General features: G+C 43.5%; 1 protein-coding gene across 2 annotated transcripts in view; it reads left to right on the plus strand.

The window, feature by feature from the left end:
- Nucleotides 1–15219, plus strand: part of MATN2 (matrilin 2) — a 79912-nt gene that overhangs the window by 18673 nt on the left and 46020 nt on the right. For both annotated transcript variants that reach the window (XM_054985402.1, XM_054985403.1), the window contains exon 5: nucleotides 7399–7521. In XM_054985402.1, coding sequence (XP_054841377.1) covers nucleotides 7399–7521 — 123 coding nt within the window. The remainder of the gene's footprint in view (nucleotides 1–7398; nucleotides 7522–15219) is intronic.

A 15219-nucleotide genomic window follows, 5' to 3' on the forward strand; every position in this document is an offset into this window, starting at 1 on the left:
ATGAAGGTCAGTTAAAGGGGGGAAATGAGTGGTAGATAGGGAAACTGGGCTGAGAGTTTTATTTCTTCATTTATTTATACCTACTTTTCTTCCCCCTGGGACCAAAGTAGCTTACAACATGATTCACCCCTTCTCCAGTTTTCCTCCCAACAAGGAAGGCTAGGGTGAGTGAGAGTCCAAGGTCATCCAGCGAGCTTCCACAGCAGAATGGAGATTTGAATCTGGATCTCTTAAATCCTAGTCCAACAGTCTAACCACTATACTGCATACATACACCATATATGCTGTCTCGGAGGGGGAGATTTGTAGGAGTTCGGAATCTCCAAATCATTTGTTCCCCAACAATTTATTTTGGGCCCCAGTTTGTTCTTTCTAACAATGAATTTCATGGTCAAAAACCGGTCACAAAGGCAGAGAAAGGGTCTCATCCACAAAGGAGGTTAGCATTGCTGCATATTCTGGGGACTCCCTGTATATGCAGAAAAACATTGGTTTGTGAATTTAGAAAGGGTCTGCCTTCCTCCCCCAACAATAAAACAGCCTATAGAGGATTGAGCATGCTCCTTGTCCTCAGAATGTTGAGAGCAATAAGGAATTGGTTAAAGAAAGACAAAGAAAAACAGAGGGAGATACAGAAATTGACTGCTCAGGCTTGTTAACCAGTGTGTCTTATAGTGACAGCCAGTGTGGAGTAGTGGTTAGAGTTTCAGACTAGGATCTGGGAGACCTAGGTTCGAACCCCTACTCTGCAATGGAAGCTTGCTGGGTGACCTTGGACCAGTCACAGACTTTCAACCTAACCTACCTCACAGGGTGCTTGAAAGGATGAAATGGATGAATGTTGTAAGCCTCTTTGGGTCCCCATTGGGCAGAAGAGTGATGTATAAATTAAGTAAATAAATTATAAGAACTTATAGTATCCTTGAGGAGAACATTGGGATCAGGAAGGAAATTTCTCAGTTGTTTATGCATCCCCACCACCACCACATTTCTCACAGGTTCCAGCTTACTTTCTCTAGTTACTGAAGGCAAAGTGGCAAACATACTTGGAAAGCATATGCCCCTAATTCATACTATAAAATCCAACGAGATTCTGACTGTAAATCGAAATGCAAAAGGTTAGTTGTAAGGAAGCTTATAATGGTTGGTGACACAATTGGAGGTTGTGCCATCCCCCAGATCTGGTGCAGCAGCTTCCATCATAAATAGATCTACAGCATGGATATACTGCACATAGCTGACAACACTGGAGCAACAAGGAAAGGGCACTGATAAAAAAAAGCACGTAATGCTCAACATTTGTGGAAGAGCTTGCACATTTCTGTGGAATCGTCATCTAACTCTAGATCTCCAAGGTATTTTTTTCCCTAGCAAGTGCTGGGGAGTCAGAACATTCTGCCATTCATTGTTGAATAAAGGAGACTCAGAGCCAAGCTACAAGTGACGCCTTACACAGGTTGGACACTTGTCAGCTTACCTCAAGTTTTTTTTTTTTTATAAATTTTTTATTTTTCAAACTACAAAACACTACACAGCACTACACAAGACTTTCACAAGGAAAGGGAAAAGGGAAGGGACAAAGGGGGATGGAAAAAGAATAGGGGGGGGATGACCTACAAACACTAAACACTACACTTCAATGTTTTCCCTTCATACTGTCATAATACAAAAATAGCTCCATAGGATAATGATGGAGTGGTTAATCATACAGAGAATAAGCATTTCAAATTCTGATTAAACTTTCCTCCCCCTTCTAGGTCCCGGACGCAATTCTCTCTGTGCAACCGCTGTTGCGGTGCTTTCCTCCTCCTCCCCCCCCTCCGGCTTCTCCTTTTCTTCGTTCTCGGTGCAGCAGAATTCCGGGTTTTTATCCTCAAAATCCTTTAGTTGATCTTCTGATAGTATCTTATAGGCCTGATCTTTATATCTAAACCATATTCCTTCCGGGAATAACCATTTGTACTTTATTCCATGGTCCCTCAGAAGAGCTGCAAACTTTTTATACTTAAAACGCCTTTTCCGGACTAGAAATGGAACGTCCTTCAAAATCTTGACTTTCAAACCCATAAAGTCCAAATCCGCATTGTATGAGTTATATAGGATGGTGTCCCGAATCTTTTTAAATGAAAAGTCAATAATGATCTCACGAGGCAACTGTCGCTTTGTTGCATATTTTGAAGAAGCCCGACGGACCTCCAAAATGGCGCTTTTAACCTCTTCTTTAGTCGTCCTCGCGGGTATCGCCAATAGTTCCGAGACCACCTCCCACAGATCCTCATTTTCCTCCTCTTTCACGTTTTGGAGACGCAAAATTGTCTGCGTTCGTTCCATCTGTAGCCCGATCAGCTGGTTCTCAACCAACTTCAGCTCCTTTTTTGTAGCCTTCACAAGTGACGCACTTTCCAGAGCAGACTTCTCTGCCCCCCCCCCGCTACTTCCTTAATGGTTTTCACTTCGCTTTCAATTAAGCCCACCCTTTGATCAGTTTCGTTCAGCTTGTCAACAAAGGGTTTTATGGCTTCCACCACCGCCCTGCGCACCAACTCTTCGAGCGACTCTCCCTTCAAGGTAGCCGAGATTGACTTACCGAGAGCGGGACTTTGCTTCTTTGCTGCCATTTTGGGGGGGGGGGGGCGCCAAAAAATTCTGGAACTCACCGAAGGGGAAGAACGAGTCTCTTCAGATCAACCTCTCCTTCATGAACGCTTGTAGAACAGAAGGGATTCGCTTGTTTACGGGCTTCCGCCTGTTTCTTTTATTTGCCGTTTCTCGTTGCCCGGCAGCACTCGAGGCGCCGCGCACGTCTGCCGGCCTCCATAGGGACAAACGGGCAATTCCCCCCCCCCCGCATTGATTTCGGGGAGTTCTTCCCGCAGCGTCCCGGACCCTGGCTCCCTCCCTGGGAGTCCTGGGGGCTAATCCTTGCGGATCAGCCGCCCGGTCAGGGTGCCCGGTCGTTTCCTCCCGGACCAGCCGAGAGGAGCGTCCGGCATGGCTGAGAAAACGAAACCGAAATCAGCTTACCTCAAGTTTTGATGGGAAATGTAGGCATCCTGGTTTTACAGCTTGGCTCTCCATTACAACTGCAAGACCAGGATACCTACATTTCCCATCAAAACTTGAGGGAAATTTAAAGGAATCTAATTTTAAAACCCTAGAACTCAAAGTTATAGGTGAATTTAAAGAATGGAGCAAGTTGACTTTATCCTGGGCTGAAAGAATACAACTGGTCAAAACCATGATTTTACCACTTTTCTTATTTAATTTTCGTATGCTGCCTATTAATCTCACTGATCAAGACATCCGAAAGTGGCAAACTCTTATAAATAAATTTATTTGGGCTAATAAATGTCCTAGAATTAATTTTTCAACCATGAAACATTCAACCAAAAAGGGTGGCTTGGCTATTCCAGACCTAAAATGTTATTATATGGCAGCGCAGCTAGCAAACATAGTGCTTCTTTTGCATTCCTCAGATAGTTCAGACTGGACATATGCTGAAACTGCACATATTCTTCCCCATGATATAAAGGATATAATTTGGACAGACCCTAAACACAGGCCTACCCAAACTCTTGCCAATCCATTTTTGAAATCTACTATATCTGTATGGGACAGGGTAAGAAACTATCTAGCTCCTACAGCCTCACCCCTATCATCCTTCCTGGACCAATCGTTGTTTCCACCAGGTCAGGATTTAATTTCATTTCAGCAATGGAAGGTAATTAAAAAATCTAGGATCATTGACATCACCAAACATGGGGCCATCCTAACTAAGGAGCAAATAGAAGGGGATACAGTGGTTGTGGTCCCTTGGTATCAATACTTACAATTATCTCACCTTATAGGCAGCCAACTATTTGTCGACTCCTTGAAACGGCACTTAACAGATTTTGAACGTTTATTAAAAAAAATACAACCTCATCGTAAAGGCCTCATAGCTAGCATCTATGCTAATTTAAACTCACAGAATGATCAATCCTCATTAAGGTACCAATTGAAATGGAATAGGGACTGCAGTGCCCCCTTAACAGAGGAGCAATGGTCCACAGTATGGTCTGGCAAGCCCCTAAATTCGAACGCAATCAACATAAAAATGTCTTTTTTTAAATTGTTGTCGAGATGGTACATGACTCCTCAATTGCTACACCAAATTAATCCCAATTTAACACCGCTCTGTTGGAAAAAGTGCGGTCAAATTGGTGACTTATATCCATTAGTGGTGGTCTTGCCCCAAGATCCAATCATTCTGGGACTTCAAGGAAAATTAAGGAGATTACAGATTATGAACTGCTCATGACTCCAGAATCAATTTTGCTGGGTCTTTGGGAAGACCCTGCCATACCAAAGGTGCGGAAAAATTTAATATTTATGTTACTTGCTGCTGCAAAAATGCTTCTAGCAGCACACTGGAAATCAGACAAGCTTCCGAAGCTACAACAGTGGGTTCGGAAAGTATGGGATATTTTTACTATGGAAAAAATAGCAGACCACCTTCATTCTACCGATAAACCACAGTATCAGTCATCATTCTTTACGCAATGGTTGCCCTTTTTGAATTACTTACACAATACGAATCAACTGCCTAATGCTGACATCAATACTTTTAGCTTCTTAGCTATATTATGAGAATATCTCCTCACTGTTCCCCCTTGCACTGTTTTTGTGGTCTATTACATTGGCTTTGTTATTGTTATTGACCGTTCCAAGGTTTGTTTCTTGTATTATTGTTATGTGTATTTATTAATATTGTAAATTGTAAAATGAAAAATAAATAGTTTAAAAAAAAAACTTGAGGGAAGCTGACAAGTGTCCAACCTGTGTCAGGTGTCACTTGTAGCTTGGCTCTCAGCAGCTATAGAGGCGTAAGTGCTCAGGGTAATGTGACACCTTTTGTGTTCCATAGACCTAGGAAATATAAAAACATTGGGTTGGATCCAAGCCTCATTTTCTGCCAGCAGAAAGAGTTTTCCTTCTATGGAAGATGGCAGATGGTTTTTGCTAATCCTTCCTCCCATTGTTACTGGTTTGTGGGGGGGAGGGGGGTCTTCTCAATCCCAGAGACAGTATTTCAGGGCATGGGAGGCAGTGGGAATGGGGAGGCAGGACTGTGACTGTAGCTCTGTGACTGTAGCTCTGCTTGTGCTACCTTGGATCCAACCCACTTTGTGTATGTAGTACAGAATGTAGTAAAGCAGCAGACACTGAAGCAGTTTACCTAGTAGGAGTTAAGTTCTGATTAATGTTGTTCTAGATTGCTTTTGCTCTTGAATTTTCAAAAACATATAAAGCCAAAGATGCATTCCTCAGTTGTTCTCTAGTCTCTGCAGAAATAAATCAGACATGTTTATATTCTCTGACAATATATTGTCAACATAATCCAGATGTATTTGTCTAAGGCCTAGGATCAGTTTCCAATTAATTCTTTCAAAGCCAACTTCCACACAAAGTTTACAATACACAGATAACTTCCATAATCTCTGTATAAAAAAATACTGGCTACATTCTAGATCCCATTGAGATCAGTGTCAGTGCTCTCATTAATTATAACGGTTGTGGATTACACCCACTTATTGTAACCACTTATACGGAAGACTTGTTAATTTTTTTAGCATTGTCCAGTGAGTGCAGTCAGTTGGACCAGTTGAGGAGACTTTGGGAGCAATCTGAAGTAGGCCCCATTATGTCCCATGTTATGAAATGGATCTTACTCCCAAGGAAAGTGTCCTCATGACCTTTCCTATAAGGTACCATTGAAAATCTGTTTTATATTTTCTGAAATGGATTTTTGTGCCATTTTCCTCAGTACTGTGTTGTTCATTCATACTTAACTGTAATCCAATTACAGTTGCATACAAGCCATTATGATGGAGATCAATACCTGTGAGAGGATATGCAAGGGATAGGAACAACTGATATGGTTTCTAATAGAAGCTAAAGACACATTTGGGAACAAAGTTTTGTCGTTAAAGTTTAAACCAGTGACAGTTATAGGTCAGGCCATTTTCAGTCTTGACACCAGAAACTTCCCTAGGAAGTTCATCCATTCCTATTTTCAGTAAGATTGTGAAGAAATAATTGTTTAAAGGGATCTCCTCATCAAATGGAGGCTACGGGATAGAGCAGCTAGCGACATCCCCTTCGGCCCTGTCCTGACTGGCTGAGCTACTCACCTCAGCTCCCACCCATTGAGCCTTGCGCCATATTCAAATTATGTGGGCTGGGCCAAACTGGTCCATGGCTAAATGCCATGAACCTCACTTTTCAGTAAGATTGTGAAGAAATGATTGTTTAATGGGATTTTTAAAATCGTTTGGAAATATCTGCCTGTTGCCAGATATAGGAATATTTTATTTGCGGTCAAAGACCATTACTATAGCAGTGGATCTTTAATAGTCAATAAAGTAGTTAATTCCAGCATAAAAGCATAAAAAGACATTAAAAATACATTTAACTTTTAAGGTATTAAAACACATTGGAATAAATATAGTTCCCTGGGAACAGAAGTAATCCTAATATTTAAAATATTAATATTAAAATAGATAAAAATCATAAAAGGAACAAAGCAAGCTAGGTATGGCCATGCTTCTTATTATGGAATTTAACCAAATGGAAACAGAATTCGATATTTGCCTGGATATGGTCGGATTTTCATCAATTAGGAGTTTCTCCAGGCAGGCCTTATCAGCCTCTACAATTGTCTGTCTACGAGAGGAGAAATAAACTTGTCCCTATAAACTTGATGGAAAGGACAGCAAAAGAACATATGAAGAAGTGATTCCACTTCACCAGTGGAAAACGGCAACGTCTGTCCTCATATGGAATCTTCCTATATTTCCCTTTGGTGACCATTGAGGGGATAACTGCACATCAGGCCAGGGTGCAGGCACTTCTATAGGATGGGACATCCAAGTGAGTAAGATATTTGGCCATATCTATAGCATATCTGGATTCCCTAGAGGCCATAAAATGGGGAGATTGAGTTAAATCTCGTTGGCGCTCTATGTCTCTTACCCTTTGTTTAATAATGCCTTTCACCTGGCCACTGCCCTAAGCCAGAAAGTAATCCGGCGCAAGTCCCATTCTTTCTAGGTTGGTCTTAACCATCCACATCCACCTAGGCTGGTAAGGATCTTGGTTAATTAAAGGGAGAAGGTCTTTTTGATTGATATAGATCTTGAGCCACTGATAAGCAAAGGCTTATAAAATGATGAAATTAGAGAACCTGGAAAAAAGGATATATGGCACAAACAATTAAAAAGATGCAAAATTTTGAATCAAAAAGATCATTATACTTTTCTGAACTGTATTTTCAATTTGCAACTCAAAACAGATATACAAAAAATAACCCTCCTTCATGTAATTGCAATAACATTGTATCACTTTTCATTTTTGCAGCACAGAATCTATGTGAAATCGAAAAGCATGACTGTGAACAGATATGTGTAAATACTCCTGGATCCTATGTCTGCCAGTGTTATGATGGCTATGAACTTGAGGAAAATGGGAAGAATTGTTTCAGTATGTATATGCTTTATGTTGTTCTTATTAAAAAGAAAGGAATTATTCCTGTTATAATAACTGTTTTGGGGTTTCCTTTTGACAGTTGAAACTTTTTTTTATTCATGTACGTCTTATCCCGGCAAACCTTACTGATAATAACAATGTGCTATGGAGACAAAGCATGTTTTCATTATTACCGTAGGATTCATCACGGAGGGGAGCTTTTCATTCCCACTGGCAGTTTAAGACACATGGTAGAATGTGTGGATTTCAGCTGGAGTATCTTCTCTATTCTCCAGTGTACTTTTTTGTAGCATCATAAATCATGGCAGTTGCTGGGCTTGAGATCCATAAATTATCAGCATAACATTGTATATTGCCTGTGGGACTAGCTGGCTGCAGTGGATGAAACTTTCCAGGAAGAGGAAGCTCTTTTCGTGAATGGGATTACAAGGGTGTAACTCTTTTTAGGATTGCACTGTTAGTCTGTTCCAAAAAAAAAGGACTCCTTTTCAGTCTTGCGATGTCTTAAAGACTAATAGATTTACTGTAGTATAAGCTTTCATGGACTAGATCCACAAACGCTTCTGCTGCAATAAACATGTTATTGTTTAAGGTGCCACAAGACACCTTAAATGAAAAAGAACACAGAAAATAGGGCCAAAGTAGACATTTCAATGGCCACAGTTCCAGCCATGTCCTTTTAGAGAAGAATTTAGCTGTTTAAAAATTGCCACAACAGCCTAATCCTGACAGGGTCCACACACAGTGCATAGGCACCACGTGATCTATTTTGGCACTTGAAAAGCAGGGGGGGAAGATCACATGGTACCACTGAACCATGGGCCCGATTGCTATCAGGCCCTTGCAGCAATTTTTAAAAAGCTAAATTCTCTAAAATGGCATCAATCCATGGCCATCATAACATCTAGTCTGATCCATTGTTACTCTTGTGGCTGATGTAGGAAAGGGGATACTCACGCAGTACTGCAGGAGCAATTTTCAGAGTAGAAGGACTCCAGCAGTGGGACATGTCAGCAAGAACAGACTAATATCCCATGCCAGATTAGGCTCTCTGCATACCTAATGAAAGCAGCTCATTTGATAAGCCAAGGGAGTTTGTTCCTAATGTTATGATTATTCAGCTGTTTCCGGTCTTTGTAGGCTTCCTCCAACTGTTATTTCAGGTTAAAGTCTTCCTATTTCATCAAGGAGGGCTGCTTGAGGCTATATGTTTTTCTTCTTTCTGCTCCTGTTTAGAAAAGCTTGCTAAAGAGTATGTTAAAACATACTGATTTCATCATATGTTCAAGTCACACCCCAGTACCTCTTCAGTTGTAAGCAAAACGGCTTCCCACAGCTGTACATTCTCCTTCTAGTTATCTTTACTTTGACAATTTGAAACCCACAGACTTAACTGCTATTACAGTAACAGCTGTTTTACGTTACCACTTTGCATGAGGAATGGATAATTCTGTATTCTAATGAGTGCTTTACATGCACTTCTTCAAAGCAGGATGCACAAGAAGTCTTTTTGTAGGAGTGCATACATACACATTTTCAGTACTTATATGATGTTTTTATTTTGTTTCTGTTGTTTGAATATCACCCTTCCTATTGTCTTACTGAGATCACCATAACTAGTCAAGAACATCTCCTTTAATAGACTGTTTTTGTAAGCCCTTTTTAGTCATTGTGTTTTTGATGCTTCTGCCCTGCATACTGGGAGAGCGCTTTTACCTTAAATCCCCCTGATACGCGAGATCACCATTTATTAGGGCAACATGCCTATTCTCAGTTGTTCTTCCTCCTTCTGCAGTTTGGGGAAAGGAGACTTATCTCATTGCCCAAGTATCTTCTTGTAGGACTTTTCTGTTTGGGCTTCCTTTCAGAAACCATAATTTAAATTGACTGATTATAATATAGGCATGTAACAAGCCATTCTTGTGGCAAATTAAAATACTCTCCAGATGACTATATACAGCCTCAATGCACAGACCTAGAGAGAAGGAATGGAGTTTGTAAACATCTCCCAAACTATTATTTACAAAACATTTTCAGGGGATGTTTTATATTTGTTGCTTATTTTAAAATTATAACTCTGTCTGAATTCCAGGGTTAGGATGTGCTACAAATAGAAATGGCTTCAAAACTTACCTTTAACCTTTTGTATTCTCTTCAGCACTTTTACATTGAAAATTAATCCATTAGATCCCCAACCTTTTTGAGCATGTGGAATTCTGATGCAGTGTAGTGCGTGCAGCCACAAAATGGCTGCTGCAAGAGACGGAGCCAGCCAAAAAATGGCTGCTACAGCTTACCTTCAGTCTAGGGGTGTGAGCTTCGGGTATCCGATTCGGAAAAAAAATGCCTGAATCGGACCCAACCCGTAAAGGTTCGAGAGTTCCAAATCGGGGCCAGCATGCTGGCCCTGATTCGGAACTCCCGAATCAAGGCTTCCTGAAGCATTCAGATTGCTTTGGGAAGCTTCAGGGCCCAGGGCTGGCTTCAGTTGCCAGCTGAAGTTTAAAGAGCAAGTGGCAAGTGGCAAGGCCCTTTAAACTTGGCCCAATCCCCCACACCCAGCCCCTCACTCACCCCACCCTTACCTGGGCCGACAAGGCCACTGGAGTGGTGGAGAAGGTGGCTCTGGGCCCTCCCACCTCCCTGCTGGCCTCCGCTATGGCAGAGACACCGCCTTCAGTTTTCCCTGCCACCCAGCTGCCTGCTGTGGGCCCTGCAGGTGGTGGTGTGGCAGCAGAGGAGCCAGCTCCGGGCCATCCTGGCCTTACAAGGGCTGCGGCGGCCACTGCGGCGGCCATTTGAGGGGCAGGAAGGGCCTGAGGAGGCGGCTCCAGCCTTCCCTGCTGGCCAGCTGCCTGCTGTGGGCCCCGCAGGTGGCGGCGTGATGGCAGAGGAGCCAGCTCTGGTCTGTTCTGGCCTTGCGAGGGCCGCAGCAGCAGCGCAGGAGGCAGAGAAGGCCCTTCCTGCCCCTCAAATGGCCATCACGGTGGTGAACGAGGCAGAGGAGGCCCTTCCTCCCCTCAAATGGCAGCCTTCCCCGCCGGCCAGTTGGCCACTGCGGGCCCTGCAGGCGGTGCTGCTGTGGCAGTGGAGCCAGCCCCAGGCTGTCCCGGCCTCGTTCAGGTGGCGGTGTCAGAGGAGCCAATTCCAGGCCATCCCAGCCTTGCAAGGGCCGCAGCAGCCTTGCAAGGGCCGCAGCAGCGGTGACACCCTCCCGCCGTCCAGCCAATCGGCCTCCCCTTTCCCTGCTGGCCAGGTAAGTGGGGTGGGTGGGTAGTGGGTGGATTTGCCCCAGGGGGGTGGGGGTGGGGAGTTGCTCCCCCTTACTTCAGTATGCTCCATATCTTTACGGAGCATACCGAAGCGAGCTAAATACCAGAATCCTGAAGCAGGATTCTGATAATTCCGTATTTTTTTCCTGCTTCAGGTAAACCTGTGGAAGCAGCTTCTACCAAAGCCATGTTTTAAAAAATCTGCACAGCCAATCAAATCACCAATGGCCAATCAGAAGCCATGCTAAGCAAAAGCCCCACCTGGTAATTGAGAGAGAAGTTGCTGAACAACTGCAACCTTTCTAGATGAGACTTCTGCACTTGATCTTTTTCAATCCAACTTCAAACCTGGATTTGTAACTGAGACAGCATATATAGCCCTGGTTGATGACCTCTACCTTCAATTAGATAGAGGTGGTTCAACATTGCTGATATTATTAAATCTCTTAGCCACTTTTGACACAGCTGGTCATTTGGCCTGGTCAACTGTCTGGCCTTGCTGAGGATTCAAGGTACCACCTTAGCGTGGTTTTCCTCATTCCTCCAGAGATGCTCTTATAGGATTGCTATTGGAGATAAAAGGTCCTCCAAGTGGTCATTGGTGTGCGATGTTTCGCAGGTTGTAATCTTATCCCCAATGTTGTTTAACATAGTTTGGTGTAGTGGTTAAGAGCAGCAGGACTGTAATCTGGAGAACCGGGTTTGATTCCCCACTCCTCCACTTGAAGCCATCTAGGTGGGTCAGTCATAGCTCTCTTAGAACTCTCTCAGCCTCAACCACCTCACAGAGTGATTGTTGTGGGGATAATAATGGTATACTTTGTAATCTGCTCTGAGTGGATGTTAAGTCGTCCTGAAGAGCGGTATATAAATCAAATGTTATTATTATTGTTGTATTGTCGAAGGCTTTCACGGCCGAAGAACGATGGTTGTTGTGGGTTTTCCGGGCTGTATTGCCGTGGTCTTGGCATTGTAGTTCCTGACGTTTCGCCAGCAGCTGCTGGCGAAACGTCAGGAACTACAATGCCAAGACCACGGCAATACAGCCCGGAAAACCCACAACAACCATAGTTATTATTATTATTTATTAACATTTTTATGCATCCTCTGGCAGAATTCGTCCGGAGGTATGGTGTTGGGTGCCACCAATATGCTGATGACACCCAGCTCCTTATTGTCCCTGCTGAGTAAGAAGCCCGAGACAGCTTTATTGGACTTGGAGCATTGTCTGAATGCTATGGTTGGATGGTTAAGACAGAGCTAACCAAAGCTGAATCCATCTAAGATAGAAGTTATGTGGTTGTGGAGGACTGGACCTCTGGAGGGGGAGCAGCTACTGATACCTGATGGGTCTAGTCATCTTTGGTGGACTCTATGAAGAGCGTGGGGGCCCACTTGGATACCTTGCTTTCCTTGGCTAAGCAGGTGTCCACATTGGCAAAGATGGCATTTTACTATCTTTGTCAGGCTTGCCAGCTGGCCCCTATTAGTCTCAGTTGGATTTGGCCACAGTGATTCATGCCATAGTCATCTCCAGGGTTAGACTACCTTACTTCACTCTATGAAGGGCTGCCCTTGAAAATGTTCTGGAAACTGCAAGTTGTTCAGAATGTAGCTGCTAGGCTTATCTATTCATAATGGTCTGCCTATTCTAAGTCAGCTGCAGTGGTCTCCATTTGGTGTCTGGATCAAATTAAAGGTGCTGATTTTAACCTTTAAAGCCTTTAACAGTCTGGGACCATACCTAAAGGACCACATCTCCCGATATGACCCCCACAATGTCTGTGTTCTTCATCTCGCAACTTATTGGTGGTGCCTGTCCCCAAAGTGGCTTGTCTCTCTTCCACCAGGAGATATTTCACACTCAAGGGTTAACGTGCCATTTCTGAGGAGTCGCCACGAACCAACAGATTCAGCTCGGCACCCGTGTATTTCACACTGTCCAAGGAGTTTCAAATTGGTGTCCTGCATTTTGTTTCACAAGCCCCAGTTTTGTTGTGTGCTTTGTGGGCTTTGGAATTCACATCACTTTCGTAAAAAAAAAAAGTTTGCCCGTGTGTTGTAACTTTGTGACGTCACCACTTGAAACCCCACCCCTCCCTATGCACATCAATACTGCATCTCTGTGCAGCCATTTTCACACCCTAACTTTTTGAAAATAGCACTGAGGTGTGTTGAGAGCTGATTGTCCCTGCCCAGCAAATTTTCCAGCCACCATTGGTCTCACGCGATCACATGAACCCTGAATGGATGGGGTGTGGTGATCTTTATGGAGATAGACTCCCCATGTTTGTTTGAATGCCACTGCACTTCACCGCACAGCCACCAAATGCTGAAATGTTAAAAAAGGGGGCGGACAAAGTGGTCAGGGAGCTGAGGAGAGAGGGTGTGATCAGATCCACACAGACCAATCAGCTCCCGAGGAAAAGGAGAAGGGGGCGAGAGAAGCAAAAAGAGGACAAAAGTCTTCACAGTGGCATTAATCGGGCCAGCTGCAAGTCGGCAGCGGGTTCAAAATAACTTCGCGGTATGTCTGCAGGGGGAAAAATCAGGGATACCGCGGACTAAGAGCAGCACTGCGTCCCATGACCAGCTTGCAAGTGTGAAACCTCTGCAAACGTGGGACATGAAACAGGTGCAGAAACGCTGTAAAGTACGAGTGTGAAAAGTCTCCAGGTCAAGGGCTTTCTCTGTGGTGATCCCAACCTGGTGGAATGCTCTTTATGATCCACAGGGCAAGCAATGGCAGAATTGTTTCAGCAGGCTTTTAAACCAGCATTTGAAATTTTTGCTACCTGGCAGCTTAATTTTGGGTTGCACCAGTTATTTGGATTATTTATTTATTTATTTATTTTATTCTATTTATACCCCACCCTCCCCACAGATGGGCTCAGGGCAGCTAACAACATTAAAAGATACATTAAAATAACAAAAACATAAAATCAATAATATTTTTTTTAAAACCATTAAAATAGTCCAGGAGCAGTCTATTTAAACAAATATTGGGAGTCTGTATACGGGCATAGCAGATGGCCGAGGGCAGCCCCAGAAGAAGTGGTGGTTTTAGATGGAAGAAGGAGGACACCCACTGGCACTCAGCCGAAGGCCCGGAGGAACATCTCCGTTTTACAGGCCCTGCGAAACTGTAACAGGTCCCGCAGGGACCTGTTTTGTTAGCTGTATTCTGGTAGGATCCTCTTAATTTTAACATATTTATTGCAGTTTTAATCTTTGTAAACTACTGTCAGGGTCTTGGCATCCCCTGCCATACTTTCCCTGCTATACTTCAGGGGCGTGACAACCCCTGACCAGATCAGGAAGAGCCTGGGAAAAGGACTGGACTCTAATGGACATTGTACGCTTATGTTAGAACTCTGATGATAGGAACTGTGGCTGTTTCCTCTGTCTCCGTTCTGTGAAAGCATGCAGAGGAGGGCCCTCCCCTCCCGAACTTATGTGCCTGTCTCCAACTTTCAGCCTGAGAAGAGGAACCGTTGTCATGGATACATAACCTTGGAACTCCTGAACTTTCTAAAACATCCTCTCTGTTTTCATTCCTAGTTGCTTTGCTTTGTTTTTTGCTTTACACATACACCGTAGCTATTGGGGGATGAGAAGTGGGAACATAGGCTAGGCTGGCAGTTAGGGGGGAACTGGGCTGTACTTAGAATTCAGTATAGGCTTGGGGCTTAGTGCAAAACTTCATTCCTGGCAACAGACCTGAAATGGATTGCTGAACTAGTAGATTATCAATAGAGCTTTAACTCATGCATGTAGTGAAATGATTGAGATCTACCTGGCAGAACCTTACAGCTACTTCAGACCTCATTTGAGGGAGAGGAAGTATAAAATTTGAAAACTAAATAATTACATTAAAATAAAGTTAATGTAGTGGCTAAAATCACCTTCCAAAAAGTCTAGCCCAGAAAATAGTCTTCTACCTTGACACAGCTGAGCTGGCTGACCTGGCCACTTGGATCCATGGCATGGTAACATTGAGACTTGGTTACTGTAATATGCTCTACATAGGTCTTCTCTCAAAATCAGATCAGAGACTTCAGTTGATGCAAAATGCCACAGCTCAATTTTTATTGAGAGCAAAGCAGAGCATGCATATTACTCTTATTCTGCAGTCACTCCATTGGCTGCCCATCAGACAGTTACTGAGCTCAATACAAGATTCTGGCTATCTCATATAAAGCCTTTCGTAGCCTTGCCCCTTCATATCTGTGGGCGTGCCTCTCTCCCTATACTCTGCCTCTGCAGCTTCACTCATCTGAACATGGCTGCCTGTACACATGCATTCTCTTTGGTGCATCCCACTTTATGGAATAGCTGCCTGAAGAGGTCAGGAAAGAACCCATTCTCCTGACTTTCTACAAATGTTGCAAAACCACATTATTCAGGAGGGTTTTCTTAC

Source organism: Eublepharis macularius, chromosome 7, assembly GCF_028583425.1.
Source record: "Eublepharis macularius isolate TG4126 chromosome 7, MPM_Emac_v1.0, whole genome shotgun sequence".
NCBI lineage: Eukaryota > Metazoa > Chordata > Lepidosauria > Squamata > Eublepharidae > Eublepharis > Eublepharis macularius.